Consider the following 21,822-nt stretch of genomic DNA (forward strand, 5'->3'; position numbering starts at 1 on the left):
ATGCAGGGCCACCCTTTAAATATGGCGTCTGGGTTACTGAAGGCCTAAGGTGGCGGTGGGGCGGGCAATTAAGAGGCTGCCCAACCAATCTGGTGTGTTTTCTGAGAGTGCATTATTAATGAGATGGTACGCACCAGGAATTGGACGATACAGAGTGAAAACCTGCCATTGCGGGCTAGCGGGTAAACCGACTTTTTTCACATCCGCTACCGCACTTAGTGCAAACCTGGGACGGTTCTGCCCAAGGTTGCAAAGAGTCTGGTTCAGTCTCAGACAGTTGTGAGGGAGACGCATGGATTCTAAGCCAAGGAATGGTGTTAGCAGTGGGGATTGAAGAAAGTGGCTTCAGTCTTCTCAATATTTATTGTAGAAAATTTGTGCTCTTTTACTCTGGATGTCAGCCAAGCAGTCTGATAATTCAGCAACAGTTGAAGAGTTGAGAGAGGCGGTGGTAGGGTAGTGCTGTTTGTCATCACTGTACATGTGAAAACTAACACTGTGTTTCTAGATGACTTTGCCAAGAGGCAGTATGCAGATGAAAAACAGAAGGGACCAAGGATCAATCCTTGGAGGACACCAGAGGTAAGAACACAGGAGCAGGAAGAGTAGTCATTGCATTTGATACTCCAATTAAATAAATAAGAATGAAACCAAGTGAGTGTTATCCACTCATCTGGCTGATGGTAGAGAGGTGTTGGAAGGTGGTGTGGTCAACTGTGCTAAAGGCCTCTGATAGGGTGAGAAGGATGAGGAACAATTACTTAGCTTTGACACAGTCACATAGGATGTCATTTGTGACTTTGATAAGTGCCATTTTGGCACTGTGGTGGGGCAGAGATCTAATTGGAGGGATTTCAAACATGGAGATCTGGGAAAGATTGGTGCAGATTTGGGAAGTGACAACACATTCAAGAACTTTGGAGAGGAAAGGGAGGTTGGAGATAGGGCAGTGGTTTGCAAGGTGGATTGAGGACTTTTTTTTTGAGGAGAACAGTATGATGACTACAGATTTGAAGGAGAAAGGAAAAGTTTCAGAAGAGAGAGATTAGTTAACAATATCAGCTAACAGAGACCAGGAAGGGAAGCTGGATGGTCAGCAATTTGGTTGGAAATTCCTCTGGGAGCAGGAATTAGGACTGTTACTGGGTCCCAACCTGCCCCTGGATGGAAACAGTTGCTGACTGGGATTTCCACATGAGCACCCACTTAATTAGCTTGGACACAAGTTTGCCATCCAGTTATGGACAGCAGGCAGGCTCTCAAAGCTGAAGGACTGAATCGAGACCTTCCAGCTCGCGAGGAGCAGGAGGCTGTAATGGAAGGTAAGTTGGAGGTTCCCTCTCTCCAACTTTTTAAAATCATTTTGTCCTGGATCTTGTGATCAGTGGCGAAGTGGAAGTGTTTGCCACTGAATGCATGAAGTATAGCCCTACCTTGGTTGTAGGCTGCAGCAGGAACTTGCTTTCCTGGTTTGCAGCATTGGTCCAACAGCTGAGTCAATGGAAAGGCCTAGCGGCATTGTGCATTGCTGGCAAAGCCACGGCCCTTTTTGATGCCATGAGCTGAAGACATGCTCCTTGAAGACTATGTTCAAAGACAGGTAAGTCTTTCTTGGCTCTTTGGAATTTATTTGATGGTGGCCATTTATAAATTTAAATTTTATGGCTCCTCTCGACCCCTCCCCCAACCCTAGCTCTCCTCAATCAAGTGATGTTTCTTACAATTAAGAGACTGAGGAGTAGGAGCGGAGAGGGAAAATCAGCTCAAGTTCCTGAATGACAGGTCTCAGTGGAATCATCAGCATGGGCTGCTCTGGAGCCTATTCAGGCAGATTGCAACTTCTGGATTTGAGCATAAGTGTGCTCCCAGAAGTTGTGGTACCATTGCGATCCTCAATAGCGATGAACTTCTCAGCATTTGCCACTATTGGGACCTCAAGATCTTGGTTATTAAAAATATGGCTTTTGCAGCATCACTGTGGTGATGGGCGGTGGGGGTTGGTGGAGATGTCTCCTCTACAGGGTGGCTTATGGGCTGCACCTGCACTCAGGCAGGCAAGGAGGGCTTCTAGGACTGCCTGGAGTGCTGCCCCCCAACACCTGCTACTGGGAAGCCGCCTCCAGGAATCTAAGCTGGTTCCTGCCAACTGTGGGGCCTTGGAGGCCAAATGGAAAATTCCAGTTGGCCTCCTTTAATTGGCCTCAATTAGGCTCGTAATGATGCCTCATCAACTACCTATTGCATTTGGGTAGGTAGCGCGATCTGACCTGCAAAAATGGCCTGGAGGCAGGACAGAGCTGGGGTAGCAGCATGGAAGCTGGTGGGCTATTTTTTATCTCCTGCCTACCTCCAAATCCAGCACCAAGAATGATGCAAGCTCAGAGGTAGGGCAGGGAGGAACGATAGAGGAAGTCTAGCCCAATGGGAAAGGGGAAGGGAGGGGAATGACAGCTGATCAGATGGCCTCAATATTGGTGACAACGGAATTCATGAGTTCCTCACACTTATTGTTGGAGGTAAGACTGGTGGAAACGGGAGAGAGGGGTTCAAGACAATGGTTCATAGTAGAAAAGAAAGCTGGAGTTATCTTTGCATTCCAGGATGACCATGGAATAATGAGCAGTTTTAGCAGATTAAAGTAATATCCAATAGTGCTTAAAATGGCCCAGCAAGAGCTGGCAATGAATTGCATCTAATTCCAGTCAAGTTTCCATCCTTTGGTCTTAAGGGAACAGAGATGAAAATTGTAGTGGGAGATGGCCAGTGTGAGAAAAGTGAGGGTGAGGATGTGGAAGGAAGTAGAGTTAGGAAGACAAGGGGTAAGTGGGTGAAGAGTGATACAAGGAAGTGATTTATCTGTGATTGATACAATGAGTGTGTGAGGTCGCAAGTTCAAGAGGTGGCTGTCGATATGGGTTAGGAAGTTTACATGCAGGGAGAGATTAAGGGAGAATAAGAGAGCGATGTACTAACAGGAGGGAGAGCATAATGAGTTGAGATAGAGGATAAAATTCCCAAGGATGAGAAGTCACTATTTGTAGAGGCTGAGGATGGAAAGCAGTGAAAACATTTTGGTGAGAACATTTTTATGGAACTTGGGTGGCAGTAGAGAATGAAGATTTTACATAAGAAGTGAGCGATGTGTAACAAGGTGAGAGGTTCAAAGGGGAAGAAAGTCCCAGTGGAGCAGGGGGATAGGCAGGATGTGTTGATAAGGGCCACACTTTACGGTGATAGTCATGGCAGGACAAGTGATGGAAGGTATAGCCAGGTGGAGAGGTTCCATTTGGGTTCAGCAATCGTCACCCTGAGCCAGATTTTTGTCAAGGCCATGATATTGATGCAAACATGCACAATAAGCTCATGGATGACAAGGGCCTTGTTCACAAGTGAACTGACATTCTACAAGGAGGTGTGGATAGAGGTGCTGAAAGCTATTATGCTGGCAGAGTTCACAGAGTCAGCACTGGAAGGAATGAGTTGGGCGGGTAAAGATTGGCAAGATGAGCACCTAGCCAATACTTTACCTTTTTGCAAGTAAGTCAACACTATTTGATGGAGAACAAAAACAGAATTACCTGGAAAAACTCAGCAGGTTGGGCAGCCTCGGCGGAGAAGAGCGAAGTTGACGTTTTGAGTCCTCATGACCCTTCAACAGAACTGAGTAAAATTAGGAGAGCGGTGAAAGATAAGCTGGTTTAAGGTGGGGGGAGGTGGTTGTAGGGACAAGCTTGCTTGTTCCTACAACCACCTCCATCCACACACCACCCCCCGCACCCCCACCTCACTTCTTTCCCCCCACCTTAAACCAGCTTATATTTCACTGCTTTCCTAATTTTACTCAGTTCTGTTGAAGGGTCATGAGGATTCGAAACATCAACTTCGCTCTTCTCCGCCGATGCTGCCAGACCTGTTGAGTTTTTCCAAGTAATTCTGTTTTTGTTTTGGATTTCCAGCATTCGCAGTTTTTTGTTTTTAACTATTTGATGGAGGTTGTTATTAATTAGACTGCCTCAATTAGGGTACAAGTGGAAAACATCCACATTGAAACAATTATTTTCTTGTGCTGATTACATAAAGAACTGAATTGTTTCACATGAAAATTGTGTTCAATGAGCATATATGAGTTGCTTAGACCAGAGTTACCTTTACTATTAGGACTGATATTAAATAGCTTATTATCTGCAAGTTATCTTATTATTTAGGTGACTATGAAGATGCTGTAATAAAAATATTTGCTAGCAAGTCATTCATTGTTTTAAAACATGATTATCAAAATCAAATAATTGAGTAGAATAAATAAATTATAATATATATAGATGCAGTAAGCTTAAATGTAAGATCTAGAGGATAACTGATTCTCTGACATCTCTGATATCAACCACCTAATGAATAGCCAAAAAATATAAGGGATACAAAAAATACTAGTTCATTTGTCCTGTTGAGAAATGATAAAGCACTATAATACAATATTTATTACGCACTCTGCAGCACTCCGATAAATCCGTACTCTCTCTGCTGAGTCTTGGTTAACTGTAAGAACGAGATCACTTCTACTCCCCAGCAACTAGAAAAAAAAGATTGAATTTAATGATGTACCATTTTGGGTTTGAAGCTTCAGGTCTGTTTGGGTAATGTCAATGATGAAACATTCAATAAGCAGCTTATAGATTAGTGGCATTCAGAATCTCTTTCAGATGTGGTTACTGATCAGGAGAAAGCAATATCTGAATGTCACTGATTTTTAAATTAACAGTTTGTTGACAAATTTCAACACCAAAAAGGATGTTGGCCACCTCTAATACAATAAAAATTTAGTGTAGGTTAATGTAGAATGTTAAATTGCAATCACAATATCAAATGCTACCATTACTACTTTAACTGTTCAGTAAGTAAAATCCATATTTTTTCAATGTAAAGATTTTATTAGGTTTTTTTTGAGGATATGTGAAATTCTGAAAGCACTTTGTAGTTTAAAATAATTAAAGGAAATATAGGTAGAAACTAAAGGAAATATATTTATAAAACCATTTAGAAATTTATAAATATTTAGAACTTTAGTACAAAACCTGTGGTGTTTCACTGCACGTGTCCTCTGTCAACATAAAGAATTTGGTGATAAATTCCTCCTCTGCAATGCATATGGGTTCCAGTTCTGCTAATACCTGATCTATCATCTTTAAAGAAAGGGAAAACCAACAGTAATAACATTAAACACAATGAAGCCACATATGTTCATGAAAATTATATTATAATGTAATAGATAACTGGTTAAGAAAGATCTGTTACTGACCTCTGACTTCATCCCACAGTTTAGAAGCTGTTAGGCCCTCTAGCCCTCACACTACCCACCCCATGGCCCCACATTTGTCAAAATGGCCTGATTAAGTCTGGGGCAGGTGGGCTCGTAGACAAAATTCCCACCCTGCCGCCAATGAGGCCCTTATATGGGCAATAAATGCCCACTTAAAGGTCTCATCCCTCTGCTGGGACCCGGCATCTGGAAGGGTGGAGAGGGGCAGAGGAGGGAGGGCAGGTTGGTGTGAGGGTTCCTGAAGGCCTGGGGCTCTAGTGGGTGCATTGCCGGCAGCTACCATTGCTCCTCTGGTGGCACTGTCTGCAATGAAGAACTACTGGCCTCTGACTGGCCGACAACTCTTGGAGAGGTAGGATTTCTACCCTTGGGGGCCTTGGTCCTGGGGAAGGCCCCTCACTGGCCACTTAAGTACTAGACTGGCACTTAATAAGATGGGCCTTCTCCAAAGGAGACTCTATACCCCTGTTGTCCGGATTAAATTTTGCCCTATATTTTTAGGCTTATAAATCAGTACCTCTTCTCTACAGTCAGCAATGCAGACCAAAAGTTCACAGGATTAGCATCAAAGGAGATACATAAACTTGAAAGATAAATTGAAAGGCTCGAAAGAGTATTTTAGCATTGAATCCATTTCATGCCCATTATCTTTATTTTTTCTTCTGGTGTTTGTTTTACATGGTTACTACTTCCAACGCTTTTCTCAATGGGAATCCCCCTTATGAGGCCCAGAATGGTTTCAGGCAGGTTAGGCTGCACAAGTGGTGCTCTCTGTCCACCCGCACATGTGTAGCTGTAACCAAAGGGTACCCCAAGCTGCAGACAACAGCAATCAGCTCCAGCTTTGAATGTACTTTGTGACAGCAACCTGATGTTAAAAATGCATATTTTGGCCTGATAGCCATTATGTTGGATGCTTAATCAGATGCATTGATCAAAGAATGTTGTGCTATATATAGTACTGTAGGATATAAGTCCTGCAAAGGCAATGGTCAGCCAGTACAGCCTGATTGGCTAGACCTGGCAAAATATCACCAACCATATTTTCAAACATGGTAGTACCTACCTGTGGGGAAAAGTTACAAAATCTAAGTCAAAGAGCTGATTTGCAAAGCTGAGTCATCTGTTGTGAAGATAGGCTATGAGTCTGTAGTCATGCTTGCCTTGGTCACTATCGTGTGCAAATAATTTTTTGTTGAGCGCCTTAAACAAGCCAAATAAAAGGACAGAAAATGCTGGCTGTATCCAGAGCTGGATACAAAGATGTGTACTGCTACATTTAAATAAAAAAGGTTCAAAGACCAAATATCAATAAAAAATGATTGGCACAATCAGTGACAGAGTCAGCTATGGCCTAAAGTCTGCACATTGGATTTCCTTTCCTTTCATTTTTGGCTGTCATCTGTGCACCTTCAGCCTTGTCAAAACTTCCAATGCCATTCTAAACTCATTCAGATTTTGTGTACCTTCATTGTATTATTTTCCTTTAATTGTCACTGGTAATTTCTATCCTCACCACTATTGTGCTCCCCACACATGCCGAAGTTGGCCTATTCCTTATTTGTAGTCTACTGATATCATGTCAGTATGCCATAGGACTGTATGCCTTTAGTCAAAGGTTAACCTACACATAACTCATTCAAAAAGTACTGAAGAAACATACTAATAAAATAGAACTTAGCTTGTTCACTTGGATTGAGCCATACCTGCGTACAAAATGTAGAAATGCTCCATTCTCTGTCCTGTTCGTCCTTTGCCTTAATAATTACACACCAAGCCGCAAAGAGAGAGAAAAGAATGGTAACATTTAAAGACAGTGTAATACAGATTATTGCTGTGAACAGATGTATGTGCAGTTTTTTTATTTGCTAAAGATGGCATAAGATTATGAATTATTTATAAAAAGGAGACAGTACTAAAAAATAAAAGTTAAGGTCACTGTGTACATAAATGGTACACACACATGTGATTTGTCAAACAGATTTTGAATTGATTATTTCAAATTCTGCAATTATAAAACAATGGCAAATTAACATTTGGGGCAGAATCTTGCCCTTGTCGGGGCGGGCTTGGTGGGGGTGATTGGGAAGCCAACCGTTGTCCATGATCGGGGCTGGAAGGCGAGTTCACGCTGATGGGCCAATTAAGGCCCACCCAATGTGAAATGCAAGGGGTAGTAGCACTCAGCACTGCCTGTGTGGGTGGGGGGAGGAGGGCGACTGGGGTGAGCATGAACTTCGCGCTTGCGCACAAGTGCACGCTTGACAAGCTCCCTGAGGCACAGAGCTGCCTCAGGGAGATGAAGAGTTATAAAAAAAAATAAAGAAATTAAAAATGTCATAAAACATGTTCCCTCTTGCGACTCTGTCACATGAGCAGGGACATGTTATAAATTAAGTTTTATTTTCTTTAGGAAACCTCATCCCACCCGTGAATGAGGTTTCCTAAAAAGTGCAAAGGCTACTTGGCCTTTTTGCCTGCCCGCCAACCGTAAGGTTGGACAGGCCGTGAAAAACTTAATTGATAATTTAATGGCCTTAACAGGTCTTTTAATTGTTGGCAGGCGCGCTGCTGACTCTGGCGCGTGCCCACAAACTGAAATATCGTGTGACTGCGCATTGACATCAGAACATTAGCCCAATGTCAACGCGCATCATTTCACACTCGAGCGGGTCGGGTGCGCACCCGCCCGCCAAACTAAAAGTTTTGCCCCTGAACAGGTCGGCAGCCATGACAATCGAATGTGAGCAGAAAAAGCTAAAATTCTAATGAAATAAATCTACCAGGTTTATTAACACAGATGTTCCTGATCAGCAAATTAATGGAACCTACCAATTAAATAGAAGGTAAAGCTGAGCCACATCAAATTGTTCTAATATATGAATATTTTTTCACCAGCTATTATTTTATGTTTGGCCTTCTGACTCTATACATGTTGAATTCTACAACATGTAACCTAAACATGTAATGTATTTGCAAAAAAAAAATGTCAACTTACTCACAAATTCCAAATGGCCTTTTCAATCATGTGTTTATATTGTATGTGCTAACAGTATAAACACATATAGTTCTGAAAGCAGCTTTGAGTTAGCAGTGAATCCTGAGAATGGATCAGTATTGGGGCAGCTCTGGCTTTGGCTGCCGTACCTTTTTCCCCTGAGGGAATGTGCCTCGATTGTACCTGAACCATCTCCTCTTTAAAGGCAGCCCATTCTTCCTTTATTGTTTTGCCTGCAAATCTTTGATTCCAATTTACCTGGGCAGATCTGTTTTAATCCTACTGAAATTGACCCTCCTCCAATTAAGTACCTTTAGTTTGCTTCTTTGTATTTTTCATAAATAATCTAATCCTTATGATACTGCCATGATCACTCTCCCTTAAATGCTCCCCTGATGATAATTAATCCACTTGATCCACCTCATTCCCCAGAACCAGCAATGCATCTTTTCTCAAACAAAATTATCAATAAAATTCTCCTGATGCACTTCCGAAACCCTTCGCCCTCTCTATGCCCTTTACATATGACTATTGTAATGGACAGGGGAGAGATGTAGGATAATTTCTCCCTTTTACCACCTCCTGAATGACAGCAAAAAGATACATTTTTAGAGAAAAAGTGTTTTAACACTGAGTACTGTGACCTTTAAGAACAGACACAAAAGAGGCTTTCTGGTAAGTTTAAATCAAAAGAAAGGATAAATGTATAAAAGTTTATTTCTCACAACACCCAAAAATGTATGCAACAAACACCCACTACTTATTCTCTCTCTCTCACACACGCACACACAAAAAGATGACTTCCAAAGATGTAACCTGCACTTAGATTACTTAAAATTCTGAAAGTCAATATAACTGTTTCTCCAAGGAGGTTGTCAAAACCATTGCAGACTTGGAAATTCTCTTTCAGTTCACTGAAGAAGAAGAATGAAGTACAGAGTTTTATGGTGATGAACTCACAATGGCACTCAAACCAATAACAGATTTCTGGCTTTTCAGTTGAAGTTGTGCAAATCTGTGCTACAGGGTACTCACATGAGTACTTTGATGGGGCAGCATACAGCCGAATGCTGAAGGGCATGGACATCGGCATTTTGAATGCATTGGCTTGCCTGCCAGACAATCGCCTGTCAGCATCAAGGAATATGGTGAAGTCTGGTTCCAACTTGGCATGTTTTTTTTAAATTCATTCATGGGATATGGGCATCGCTGGCCAAGCCTGCATTAATTGCCCTTGAGAAGGTGGTGGTGAGCTGCCTTCTTGAACTGCTGCAGTCCTTGTGGTGTAGGTACACCCACAGTGCTGTTAGAGAGGGAGTTCCATTATTTTGACCCAGTGACAGTGAAGGAACAGCGATATAATTTCCAAGTCAGGATGGTGAAAGGCTTGGAGGACAAAATCCAGATGGTGGTGTTCCAATGTGTTTGCTGCCCTTGTCCTTCCAGATGGAAGGTGCTGTCTAAGGAGACTTCATGAGTTCCTGCAGTGCATCTTGTAGATGGTACACACTGCTGCCATTGTTGGTGGTAGAGAGAGTGAATGTAGATGCGGTGCCAATCAAGATGCTTTGTCCTGGATGGTGTCAAGCTTCCTGAGCGTTGTTGGAGCTGCATTCATCCAGGCAAGTGGAGAGTATTCCATCACACTCCTGACTTGTGCCTTGGAGATGGTGGACAGGCTTGGCGGGGGTGGGGTCAGGTGGTGAGTTATTTGCCACAGGATTCCTAACCTCTGCTCTGCTCTCGTGGCCACAGTATTTATATGGCTCGTCCAATTCAGTTTCTCATCAATAATAACCTCGAGGATGTTGATAATGGAGGATTCAGCGATGGTACTACCATTGATTGTCAAGGGGTGATGGTTAGTTTCTCTCTTGTTGGAGATGGTCAGTGCCCAGCCAGTTCTGTGGCATGAATGTTAGTTGCCACTTGTCAGCCCAAGTGGATATTGTCCAGGTCTCTCTGCATTTGGACATGGACTGCTTCAGTATCTGACGAGTCGTGAATGGTGCTGAACATTGTGCAATCATCAGCGAACAATCCCACTGTTGACCTTTTGATAGAAGGAAGGTCATTGATGAAGCAGCTGAAAATATTTGAGCCTAGGACACTACCCTGAGGAACTCTTGCAATGGTGTTCTGAAACTTGAGGTGATTAACCTCCAACAACCACAACCATCTTCTTTTGTGCTAGCTATGACTCCAACCTGCAGAGAGTTTACACCCTGATTCCCATTGTATCCAGTTTTGCTAGGACTCCTTGATGCCACACTCGGTCACATGCTACCTTGATGTCAAAGGCACTTTGACCTCACCTCATCTCACCTCTGGAGTTCAGCTCTTTTGTTCGTGTTTTAACCAAGGCTGTAATGAGATCAGGAGCTAAGTGGCCCTGGCGGAATCCAAACTGAGCGTCAGTGAGCAGTTTATTGCGAAGCAAGTGCTGCTTGATAGCACTGTTGATAGCCCCTTCCATCACTTCACTGATAATCGTGAGTAGACTTTTGGGGCAGTAATTGGCCGGGTTGGATTTGTCCTACTTTTTGTGTACAGGACATACCTGAGCAATTTTCCTTATTGCTACGTTAATGCCAGTGTTGTAGTTGTACTGGAACAGTTTGGCTGGTGGTGTGGCAAGTTTTGGAGCACAAGTCTTCAGTACTATTGTTGAAATGCTGTCAGGGTCCATAGCCTTTGCAATATCCAGTGCCTTCAGCTGTTTTTTGATATCATGTGGAGTGAACTGAATTGGCTGAAGACTGGCATCTGTGATGCTGGGGACTTCCGAAGGAGGCCAAGATGGATCATTCACCCGGCATTTCTGGCTAAAGATTGCTGCAGCCTTATCTTTTGCCCTGATGTGCTGGTTTCACCATCATTGAGAATGGGGATATTTGTGGAACCTCCTCCTCCAGTGAGTTGCTTAATTGTCCACCATCATTTGCGACTGGATGTTGTAGGGCTGCAGAACTTAGTTCTGATCTGTTGCCCACAGATGTTAGTAAGGAGGACTTTGCAGGGTCAGCAGGGCTGCGTTTGGCACTGTCCTTTCCAGTGCCTAGGTCGATGCCAGGTGTTCTAAACGGTTTTATTCCTTTCAGAGGTTTGATACAACTTGCCAGCCATTTCAGAGTCAACCATATTGCTGTGGGTCTGGAGTCACATGTAGGCAGATTTCCTTCCTTAAAGGGTATTAGTGAACCAGATGGGTTTTATGACATGGTCATCATTAGACTTTTAATTCCAGATTTTCTTTTATTGAATTCAAATTTCACCATCTGCCATGGTGGGATTTGAGCCCAGATGCCCAAACAATTACCCTGGGTCTCTGGATTACTAATCCAGTGACAATATCACAATGCCACCACCTCCCCTGGGTACTTCGCAGAACATGTCCCCTCCACAGCTTCTGCTCCAACTCCTTCTTGTGGTACAGAATCAGAGGCACTGCAACTGCAGCCTTTGTGTGGACAAGTCACCTACTCCTCTGCCATCCCAGTGAAGGTGCGGCAACACGCTGTACCAAATGCAGAAACTCATCACAATACTTCCTAAAACACTTTGGCATACTTTCAGACACTTTGCAACATCAGATCCTCTTCAAAATTACCTTCCCTGCAAATTAGGTCCCTGGCATTTAAATAATGCTATTTTAGGGCCCATCTTGCAGCTGAATCCTTGGTGATGTGTCTAATTATGATGACAGGGACCACATTGCCAATGCAACCTTCTTCCGCCTTTATAGTCAGTGAGATGCACAGTCTTCCTTCACCTGTTCTGCCATTGAGGATTTTATGGACTGCACTTTGTCACCTCCCCACAACCTTACACAATTTGTAAGTGACTTTCACTGAATGCACCTGTGTGGTCCAAATTTGACCAATGGGCATCACATCATCTGGCAGGACTATGTGATGTCATAACAGCATTCATTCAGCTCTTTCCACAGCTCTCAGGGGATACCTGTGCGAGTGCTATACCATGCAGGTTGCACTGGGAGCAGGTGGCAAAGCAACTTGCACCTTGAGGGTGGCAACAGGCTTTAGTACCACTGCCACCACTACTGATTTGAAATTTGTGTTCAATATTTATTACAGAATCAAATGAGTGATAAGGGGTTGGCGGGTGGGACGTTGGTGGTGGTAACAAGGATCCTTAATGCTAAGAGGCTTTTGTCGCTTTTCAGAAAAGGGCAAGCCACAAAAAGCACAGGTCTGGGGCCAAATAGCCTACTCCTCCTCCTCCTAATTTGTACATTTGATTTATCAACTGCTCTCTGGCTTCATTGGCTCTACCATTTGTGCTGTCCCTCCTTCCTCTGCTTCATTCTTGCTTTCATTCAATCTTTTTGCATCTGATGACGGCAATTCTCGCTGTTGTGTCCCCTCACACTATCATCTTTGCGTTGCAGGTTGTGCGAAATGCAAAGACAACAATGATGCAGCCCACTTTGTCTGCACCATGGTGTAGGGAACCTCCAAAGTGATCTTTTGCTTCAGTGTGCCAATGGAACCCGAGTGGCTCAGTCGGTAGTGCACTGCCTTCTGGTCTGGAAGGGCCTAGAATCAAGGACCGTTCCAGGACTTGTGTACCACAGCAGCTGTGTTCATCTGGGTCAAATTTCTCCACACCTTCCATGGATTGCCACCTTGATACGGTGGAGAGGCTTATGTGCTCTGATGAGCCCTTAAGCAATGGCTTTAGTAGCTCCTTGCTCCTAATAGGGCCATCCATCACCACAAGGTTGTGGCGAAGTGACAAAGTGCAGTCCACAAAATCCTCAATGGCAGAACAGGTGAAGGAAGACCGTGCATCTCACTGACTATGCAGGCGGAAGAAGGTTGCAGTTACAATGTGGTCTCAGTCATAATTAGACACATCACCAAAATTGGACCAACACCTCAAGACTGTGTGGACAATGACAGTGCCCCAAGGTCCCCACCTTAAAGACATGCATAGGGCTTCTAAAAAACTCTATTTTCCAAGTGTTGGGACGATGGAGAATTGGCAATGGGGGGACAGGGCATAAAGCTGAGAATCCCTAGTCAAGGATCTGCACGCAGCCGACAGATGCATGAAGGTCTCTGGGAACCTGTGTTGGGACACAGAAGTCTTTGAGCAGCAGCATTTATGACTGAGTAGTCCACTTCAGGATATCATCTGCTCACCTGCTTTCTCCTGGCTAGGCAACCCCACCCTGCAGGATCACCATCTTTGTGGTCAAGAGAACTATACATGTTGCAACTTGAAATGTTAGAACACTGCTGGATAACCTCAAGAGCGGCCATCCGGAAATAAGAACTGCAATCATCTCATGTGAACTATCAAGACTCCAAACCTACATTGCCACCCTCAGTCAGACCTGCCTTCCTGGGGAGCAGCAGCTGAAGGAACAAGCAGGGGGAATACATTGCGGTGGCACAGTTGTATACAGTTGGCAGGGAGCTGCCTTGGGAGTCCTCAACAGCTCATGGCATCAGGTAAAACATGGGCAAGGAAACCTCCTGCTGATTACCACGTATGACCACCCCCTCAGCTGTTGAATCAGTATTCCTCCATGTTGAACACTACTTGGAGGAAGCACTGGAGGTGGAAGGGTGAAGAATGTACTCTGGGTGAGGGACTTCAATGTCCACCACCAAGAGTGGCTTGGCAGCACCACCACCGACCAAGCTGGCCAAGTCCTAAAGGACATAGCTGCTGGACTGGGTCTGCGGCAGGTAGTGAGGCAACCAACAAGAGGTAAAAACATACTTGACCTCATTCTCACCAACCTGCCTGCTGCAGATGCATGTCCATGACAGTATTGGTAGGAGTGACCACCGTACAGTCTTTATGGTGACGAAGTCCTATCTTCATATTGAGGATGCCCTGCATTGTGTTGTGTGGCACTATAATCGTGCTAATTGGGACAGATTTCAAATAGATCTAGCAACCCAAGACTGGGTAGCCATGAGGCGCTGTGGGCCATGAGCAGCAGCAGAATAGTACTCAAGCATAATCTGTAACTTCATGGCCTGGCATATTCCCCACTCTATCATTGCCATCAAGCCAGGGGATCAACCCTGGTTCAATGAAGCATGCAGGAAGACATACCAGGAGCAGCACCAGGTATACCTAAAAATGAGGTGTCAACCTGGTGAAGCTACAACACAGGGCTACTTGTGTGCCAAACAGCACATGTAGCAACTGATAGACAGAGCTAAGTGATTCCACAACCAACGGGTCAGACCTAAGCTCTGCAGTCCTGCCACATCCTGTTGTGAACAGTGGAGGACAATTAAACGGCTCACTGGAGGATGGGGTGAGACAGTAGTTAATGGAATTGGCACACGCTTGTATTTTCCTCCTGAGGTGATCACATACATTGCACGTTAATAGAGTGTAAGTCCTGTTCACAAAAGCTCCTGAATCACCTTCTTGTGCCCCGAGAGCAACAAAAGGTATCTATTATTCCATGCACATGAGGGAAGCCAGCCACTTCTGAAAATCACAGAGCTCTCTCATTCTGGATCTTGGTATCTATTGGGAAGATAATGTACTGGTTTGCTTTGGGAAGGTAAGCATTGATGACCCATCTAAGGCAGCTGTGTACTTTAGACTAAAAGATATAGGTGATGTCCCCTTAGCAGCCTGGAAGGATTCTGGAGATAAAAAAGTGTAAGGGTGCTGATTTTGACATTCATGGGTAAAATGTGGCCTCCTGGTACAGAAGGCAGCAGGTTCTGCTGCAGGAGCCTGCATAGATGAGCAACAGCCTGCTTGATGAAACACAGTGTCCTGATGTAGTATTCTTCGGAGATGTCCAGGAACCCGACTCTTGACCTATGGATTCCATGGGCTGGGTATCACTTTCTAAGAGATCCTGTCACCTGCTGTCCTCTAACTAGTCCACTTGTTGCTTGCCCTGGTTGTTGAGGTTGCTGTTCCTGTTCCTCCAATTTATGCAAAGGAATGAAGCAATTCTAACACCAATGATAAGAGGTGAGTGCTTAATCAGGGCAACTAAGGGAAAACAAAAATGACAAAGAAGAAATCTCCAACTGGGGAGATAGTAGTGGTGTTGGGGGACACAGGGCAGAGCATAGCTACCAAGAATTATTGTTGAAGTTATGTAACAAAACAGCATACTCACTGACTTATCATGAGATCCACTAGTATATATTACATACACAAAATATAACACCATAAGTTGCAAATGTTGTTGTCTTAGGATTTAAATTATATTGCCATTTTTCATTGTAGATTATAAAGAGATAACTAATAAATACATCAGTGCGTTTGCGGCTATCAGCAAAAATTCAAGCAACCATTCGGTTTTCAATGCTATTTCACAAATAGCTTTTCATGAGATTAAAAAGAAACTACTGACATATCTCAACATTCTTTCTGTAGTGTGTGTTACAGAACACTTGGGGATCCAAGTTGCTGTGGCAACATGCACTTGTCACATGCATGTTGTAGTCCTGAGCTATGAATAGTGATGGTAGAGGCTCCAACTTTCTTTCCATCACATAGTTGACTAGAAATCCCTCCCGTTCTTGCCACCTGCCTTTGGCATGTATTGGAGGGATTTACAGGTTGATAATCAACCTGTTTGGCCGCGTTAGGAATGTACCTTCTTTGGCCACCAAGTCCCGAGGTGAGACTCAAATCAGGAGCCTCTGGCTCAAAGGCAGGGACACTACCTACTGTGCCACAAGACTGCCCAGCATTCTTTGTACCAATGCAATGTTTTGTTTTATCAATATTTAAAAATTACCTTCACTGATTGTATAGAAATATTACTAAATGAAATAATTATCCAAATAAGGACAGAGATAGTTGCTGCACCTTGTCCGTCATTCCACGATCTGCAAGGTCAGTTTCTGATCCTAAATGCTCATACAAAGAATTTCTGAAAAGTGTTTTCTGCAGATTGGATGTAGAAGCAGTCAGCTTTTCAAAACTTTCCTGAATTCCTGAAAATCATGGCACACACAAAAAAAATTAGGTACACACATTAAATGTTTCACTCTAACTCCTGCCGTCATACAGGAACAGTTGTGCATGCCCACTTGACACCCACTGTCTGCTGGCGCGTGCGGGGTTTCTACCCCTTAAACTGATGTCATTGTTGTGCGCCAGTTACATGCCTCTGCTAGCTACCCTCTGCACTTGTTGCCTGCTTGCTGCCTCCTCTCCAGAGTCCTTGCCACCCCTCTTCAGAGCCCTCGCCATGCCCCTCACTGCCCCACTTGCTGACTTCCGCTCACTGCCCCTCTCCTGAGCCCTTGGTACTTCCTTCCCACTCACCCCTCCACTCCTGAACACTGCTGCTTCCCACTTGCCACCCCCCTCATGAACCCTCACCTCTGGGGAGAGGTGGTGGCACAGTGATATTGTCACTGGACTAATATTCCAGAGACCTAGTTAATGCTTTAAGGACCTGGGTTCGATTCCCACCACGGCAGATGGTGAAATTTGAATTAAATAAAAATCTGTAATTAAAAGTCTGACATGACCATAAAACCTTTTCCGATTGCTGTAAAAACCCATCTGGTTCACTAATGCCCTTTAGGGAAGGAAATCTACCATCCTTACCTGGTCTTGTGACTCCAGGCCCTCAGCAATGTGGTTGTCTCTTAAAATGCCCTCTGAACAAGGACAATTAGGGATGGGCAATAAATGCTGGCCTAGCCAGTGATGCCGACATCCAATAAATAAAAAAACCTCCGCTTGCCAACTGTGGTAAGGACTCAGGAGGGGGGCAGTGAGTGGAAGGCTGCAAGGGTTCAGGTGGGGGTGACGAGAAGTCTTCCTTTCTGGCTGAGTCTGGTCTGCACCATCTTTGATGCAGGCAGCTGCCTGGGACATTGCTGAAAATGATATCACAGGCACAGATACTGTATGCTTTGCAGTGTCAGCATACAGCCTAATTTTTTAAAAAAATGTTCTTTCGCAGGATGTGGGAGTTGCTGGCTAGGCCAGCATTTGTTGCCCATCATTAATTGCCCTTGAGAAGGTGGTGGTGAGCCACCCTCTTGAACTGCTGCAGTCCGTGTAGTGTAGTGCTGTTAGGAAGGGAGCTCCAGGATTTTACCCAATGACATTAAAGGATTGTCAATATAGTTCCAATTTAGGAAGGTGTGTAGCTTAGGTGGAACTTGCAAGTGGCAGTGTTCCCATACACCCGTTGCCTTGTCCTACTAGGTGATATAGGTCGCAGGTTTAGAAGGTGCTGCTGAAGGATTCTTGGTGAGTTGCTGCAGCATATCGTGTAATGGTACTCACTGCTGCCATTGTGCACCCGGCAAGCCCGAAGTTGTTCGGTACCTTTCAAACTGGCCCATCGTTGTCCTTGCTGTGGGCTCTTGATGTGTTTGAAGGGCTGTGGAAGGGATAGTGGCTGTTCAGTGGCTGTAGACATCGTGAGTGGCTCGCTTGTCCCCTACCAAGGTGCATCTTATTTTTCTTGTTCTTTGAGGCCGATCTGTTCCTAGGTCTTCACCTGATGGAGGGAGTGAATATTGAAGCTGGCATATAGGGCAACAATCAAGCCGGCTGCTTTCTTCTGGATGATGTTGTGGTTCTTAAGTGTTATTGGAGCTACACTCGTCCAAGGGGACAGTATTCCATCACACTCCTAATTTATGCCTTGTAGATGGTGGACAGACTTTGTGGACTCAGGAGGTGAGTTACTCACCACAGAATTCCCAGATTGACCTACTCTTGGGAGTCACAGTGTTTATGTGGCTAGTTCTGGCCAATGGTAACCCCCAGGATGTTGATAGTGGAGGATTCAGAGATGTTAATGCCATTGGATGTCAAGAAGAGATGGTTGGATTTTCTCCTCTTGGAGATGGTCATTGCCTGGCACTTAAGTGGCAAGTAACATTCACCACACAAAATCAGCCCATGACTGAATGTTATCCAGGTCTTGCTGCATTTGGACATGAACTGCTTCAGTATCTGAGGAGTCATGAATGGTGCTGAACATTGTGCAATCAACAGTGAATATCTCCACTTCTGACCTTATAATGAAGGGAATGTCATTGATGAAGCATTTGAAGATGTTTGGGCCTAGGACACTACCCTGAGGAACTCCTGCAGCAATATCCCTGGAGTGAGATGATCGACCTCCAACAATCACAACCATCTTCCTTTGTGCTAGGTATGACTCCAATCAGTGAAGAGGTTCCCCCGCCCCCTCACACCCCACCTACCACACCCCACCCCCCCCAATTTCCATTGGCTTAAGTTTTGCTGGGGGTCTTGATGTCATACTCGATCAAATGCTGCTTCAACGTCAAGGACAGTCACTCTCATCATGCCTCACCTCAAGTTCAGCTCTTTTGTCCACATTAGGACTAAGGCTGTAATGAAGTCTGTAGAAGCTTGCACAGTAAAGGGTTAATGGTTATGTTAATTAGATATTGATGTTCATGGTAATGTAAGCATGACATCAGGGCAGATGATCAAGAGACTCCAAGGGAGCAAGTTACAGAACAGTCTATGTCCACAGAACAATGTACTTACCATGAGGTCTTGGACGTAAATAGTTGTAAACAAATGGTCTGTACTATTTTAAGAATAGTTTCTTAAAACAAATGGTCTGTATTATTTTAAGAATAGTTTCTTAAAACTATGTGCAGAGTAAAAATTACCTCATCCAGCTAAAAGACAATACAAGTAAAGGGCAACAAGCCAAACATGGTGGAAGTGCTAGAGGCTGCAGTTTAAGAAAACTGATAATAGAGATTGGTAACCCACAGGTGAAGACCTAGGAACAGATTGGCTTCACAAAGAACGAGAAAAATAAGATGCACCTTGGTAGGGGTCAAGCGAGCCACTCACGATGTCTACAGCCACTGAACAGCCACTAGCCCTTCCACAGCCCTTCAAACACATCAAGAGCCCACAGCAAGGACAACGACGGGCCAGTTTGAAAGGTACCGAACAACTTCGGGCTTGCTGGAGAAGGCACAAAAACACCAGATCTTTTGTACTCAGCTGGGGACAGAGTTGACAATGCCATAGTGAGACAAAGAGTTGAGGAAACCTCAGCATCCTAAAAGGAGGTTCTGAAGGCATTTTAAAAAAATCATTCATGGGATGTGGGCTTCGCTGGCTGGGCCAGCATTTATTGCCCATCCCTAGATGCCCTTGAGAAGGTGGTGTTGAAGTACGTTCTTGAACCACTGCAGTGCATATGTTGTAGGTACACTCACAGTGCTGTTAGGAAGGGAGTTCCAGGATCTTAACCCATTTTGATAATTACTAATTATGATAATTATAATAGCCCCAAGAAAAATCTGGACATCGAACGGGCGAGATTCAAGCAAAGGAGCCAGAGGCTGGGTGAATCAATCAATTAATTTATTAGTGACTTATGCAGACTAGCCAGTAGCTGTGGCAATAGAGCTTTAAAATATGAGTTAATCCATAACTGCATTGTAGTCAGCATGCTCGACGACACATTATCGGACATCTTGCAAGCCACAGAGGATTTAATGTTAGAGAAGGCTGAACAGTTTACAAGGCAGGCGGAGCTGCAAAGGCAGAATTGGGGTGTATTTCGGGGAGACTTCGCAGCTTGAGAGGGGTCCAGTATTTAGGCACAAAGTCGGGAACCCCTCCCACCGAAAAGCAGTGAAAAAGCCCACCATAACCATTGAAGGGGTGGGAAGGACACTTCCAACTATTTAAAAATGTTCCAGATGTGGTGCCAAAAAGCAGCATCACTGTGGAAAATGTCCAGCAGGGGGAGCCAAATGCTTTCTCTGGGGCAACGCTGGACATTTTAAAGAATTCTGCAGATCGAAAGCACAATTTAAAGGAAGAAAGCTGGAGCAGGTTTCCAATAATTTTAAAGTCCAGGAAATTGGAAATACAGCAACTCACTGGGCGATTTCCTCAGAGAAATAAAAGATCCCAATAAACAGCTCTGGTCTGTAGAGCTGGTAGTCAAAGGAAACAAAACAGAATGTCCCATCCAGAAGACAGGAAGGAATATATATGTATGTCTACGTCAACCTGGCTAATTTATAAAATTATTTTATATTTAAAATGGACAAAGGCTTTACCAAAACCCAGGAGAGGAAGTGGAAGTGGGAGGGATGTCACATTCCCCCCCCCCACTGCCCCCCCAGCTGCAAAGGGTGATAGAAGTTTGAAATTCTGTTCCAAATATATCAACTGATGCCCTGTCAATTGCTAATGTTAATTCTGAAGTTGAGAGGTTTCTGTGAACCAAAGGTATTAAGGGAAATGGGAGCAAAGGCGGATATGTGCATTTTGGTCATAGATCAACCATGATCTCACTGATTGGCAGTTCAGGCTTGAGGTGCTGAACGGCCTACTCCTGTTCCCATATTCCTATTATAAAATTTTTTAAGGGGGTAATTTTTCTTTTTACTCGTTTGTGGCTTGCGGGTGGCTCTGGCATGGCCAGTAGTTATTGCTCATCCCTATTGTCCTTGAGGAGATGGTGGTGAGCTGCATTCTTGAACAACTACTGTTTGTGTGACCTTGATACATCTACGGTGCTGTTAGGAGGGAAAGTCAACATGGATTTATGAAATGGAAATCATGTTTGACAAACCTACTAAAGTTTTTTGAGGAAGTAACTAGCAGAATAGATAACGGAGAACCAGTGGATTTGGTGTATTTGGATTTTCAGAAAGATTTTGATAAAGTCCCACATAAGCGGTTAGTGTGCAAAATTAAAGTACATGGGATTGGGGTAATATATTGGCATGGATTGAGAATTGGTTAGCAGACAGGAAACAGAGAGTAGGAATAAATGGGTCTTTTTCAGAATGGCAGGCGGCGACTAATGGGTTACCGCAGGGATCAATGCTTGAGCCACAGCTATTCACAATATATATCAATGATTTGGATGAGGGAACCAAATGTAATATTTCCAAGTTTGCTGATAACAATAAACTAGGTGGGAATGTGAGTGGTGAGGAGGATGTTAAGAGGCTTCAAGGTGATTTAAACAAGTTGAGTGAGTGGGAAAATACATGGCAGATGTAGTATAACGTGGGTAATTGTGAAGTTATCCACTTTGGTAGGAAAAACAGAATGGCAGAGTATTATTTAAATGGTGATAGATTGGGAAATGTACAAAGGGACCTAGGTGTCCTTGTCCACCAAACACTGATTGCAAGCTTGTAGGTGCAGCAAGCGGTTAAGAAGGCAGTTAAGTTGGCCTTCATTGCAAGAGAACTTGAGTACAAGAGCAAGGATGTCTTACTGCAGCTGTATAGAGCCTTGGTGAGGTCACGTCTGGAGTACTGTGTACAGTTTTGATCTCCTTACCAAAGGAAGGATATGCTTGCCATAGAAAGAGTACAGCGAAGGCTCACCAGACTGATTTCTGGGATGGCAGGATTGTCGCATGAGGAGAGATTGGGCCAACTAGGCCAGTATTCACTGGAGTTTTGAAGAATGAAAGGAGATCTCATTGAAATGTATAAAATTCTGACACGGTTGGACAGACTGGATGCAGGGATGATGTTTCCTC

General features: G+C 44.1%; 1 protein-coding gene across 3 annotated transcripts in view; it reads right to left on the bottom strand.

The window, feature by feature from the left end:
• Window positions 1–21,822, bottom strand: part of LOC121282545 (exocyst complex component 1-like) — a 150,108-nt gene that overhangs the window by 28,693 nt on the left and 99,593 nt on the right. Inside the window, exons 10-13 of one of the 3 annotated variants that reach the window (XM_041196280.1) lie at window positions 16,146–16,273; window positions 7,021–7,071; window positions 5,166–5,177; window positions 4,485–4,567 (exon numbers count right to left, since the gene is read on the bottom strand). In XM_041196280.1, coding sequence (XP_041052214.1) covers window positions 4,485–4,567; window positions 5,166–5,177; window positions 7,021–7,071; window positions 16,146–16,273 — 274 coding nt within the window. Of the gene's footprint in view, window positions 1–4,484; window positions 4,568–5,069; window positions 5,178–7,020; window positions 7,072–16,145; window positions 16,274–21,822 lie in introns of all 3 variants that reach the window. The other 2 variants (XM_041196279.1, XM_041196281.1) reach the window with 2 other exon arrangements.

Source organism: Carcharodon carcharias, chromosome 9, assembly GCF_017639515.1.
Source record: "Carcharodon carcharias isolate sCarCar2 chromosome 9, sCarCar2.pri, whole genome shotgun sequence".
Classification (NCBI taxonomy): Eukaryota; Metazoa; Chordata; class Chondrichthyes; order Lamniformes; family Lamnidae; genus Carcharodon; species Carcharodon carcharias.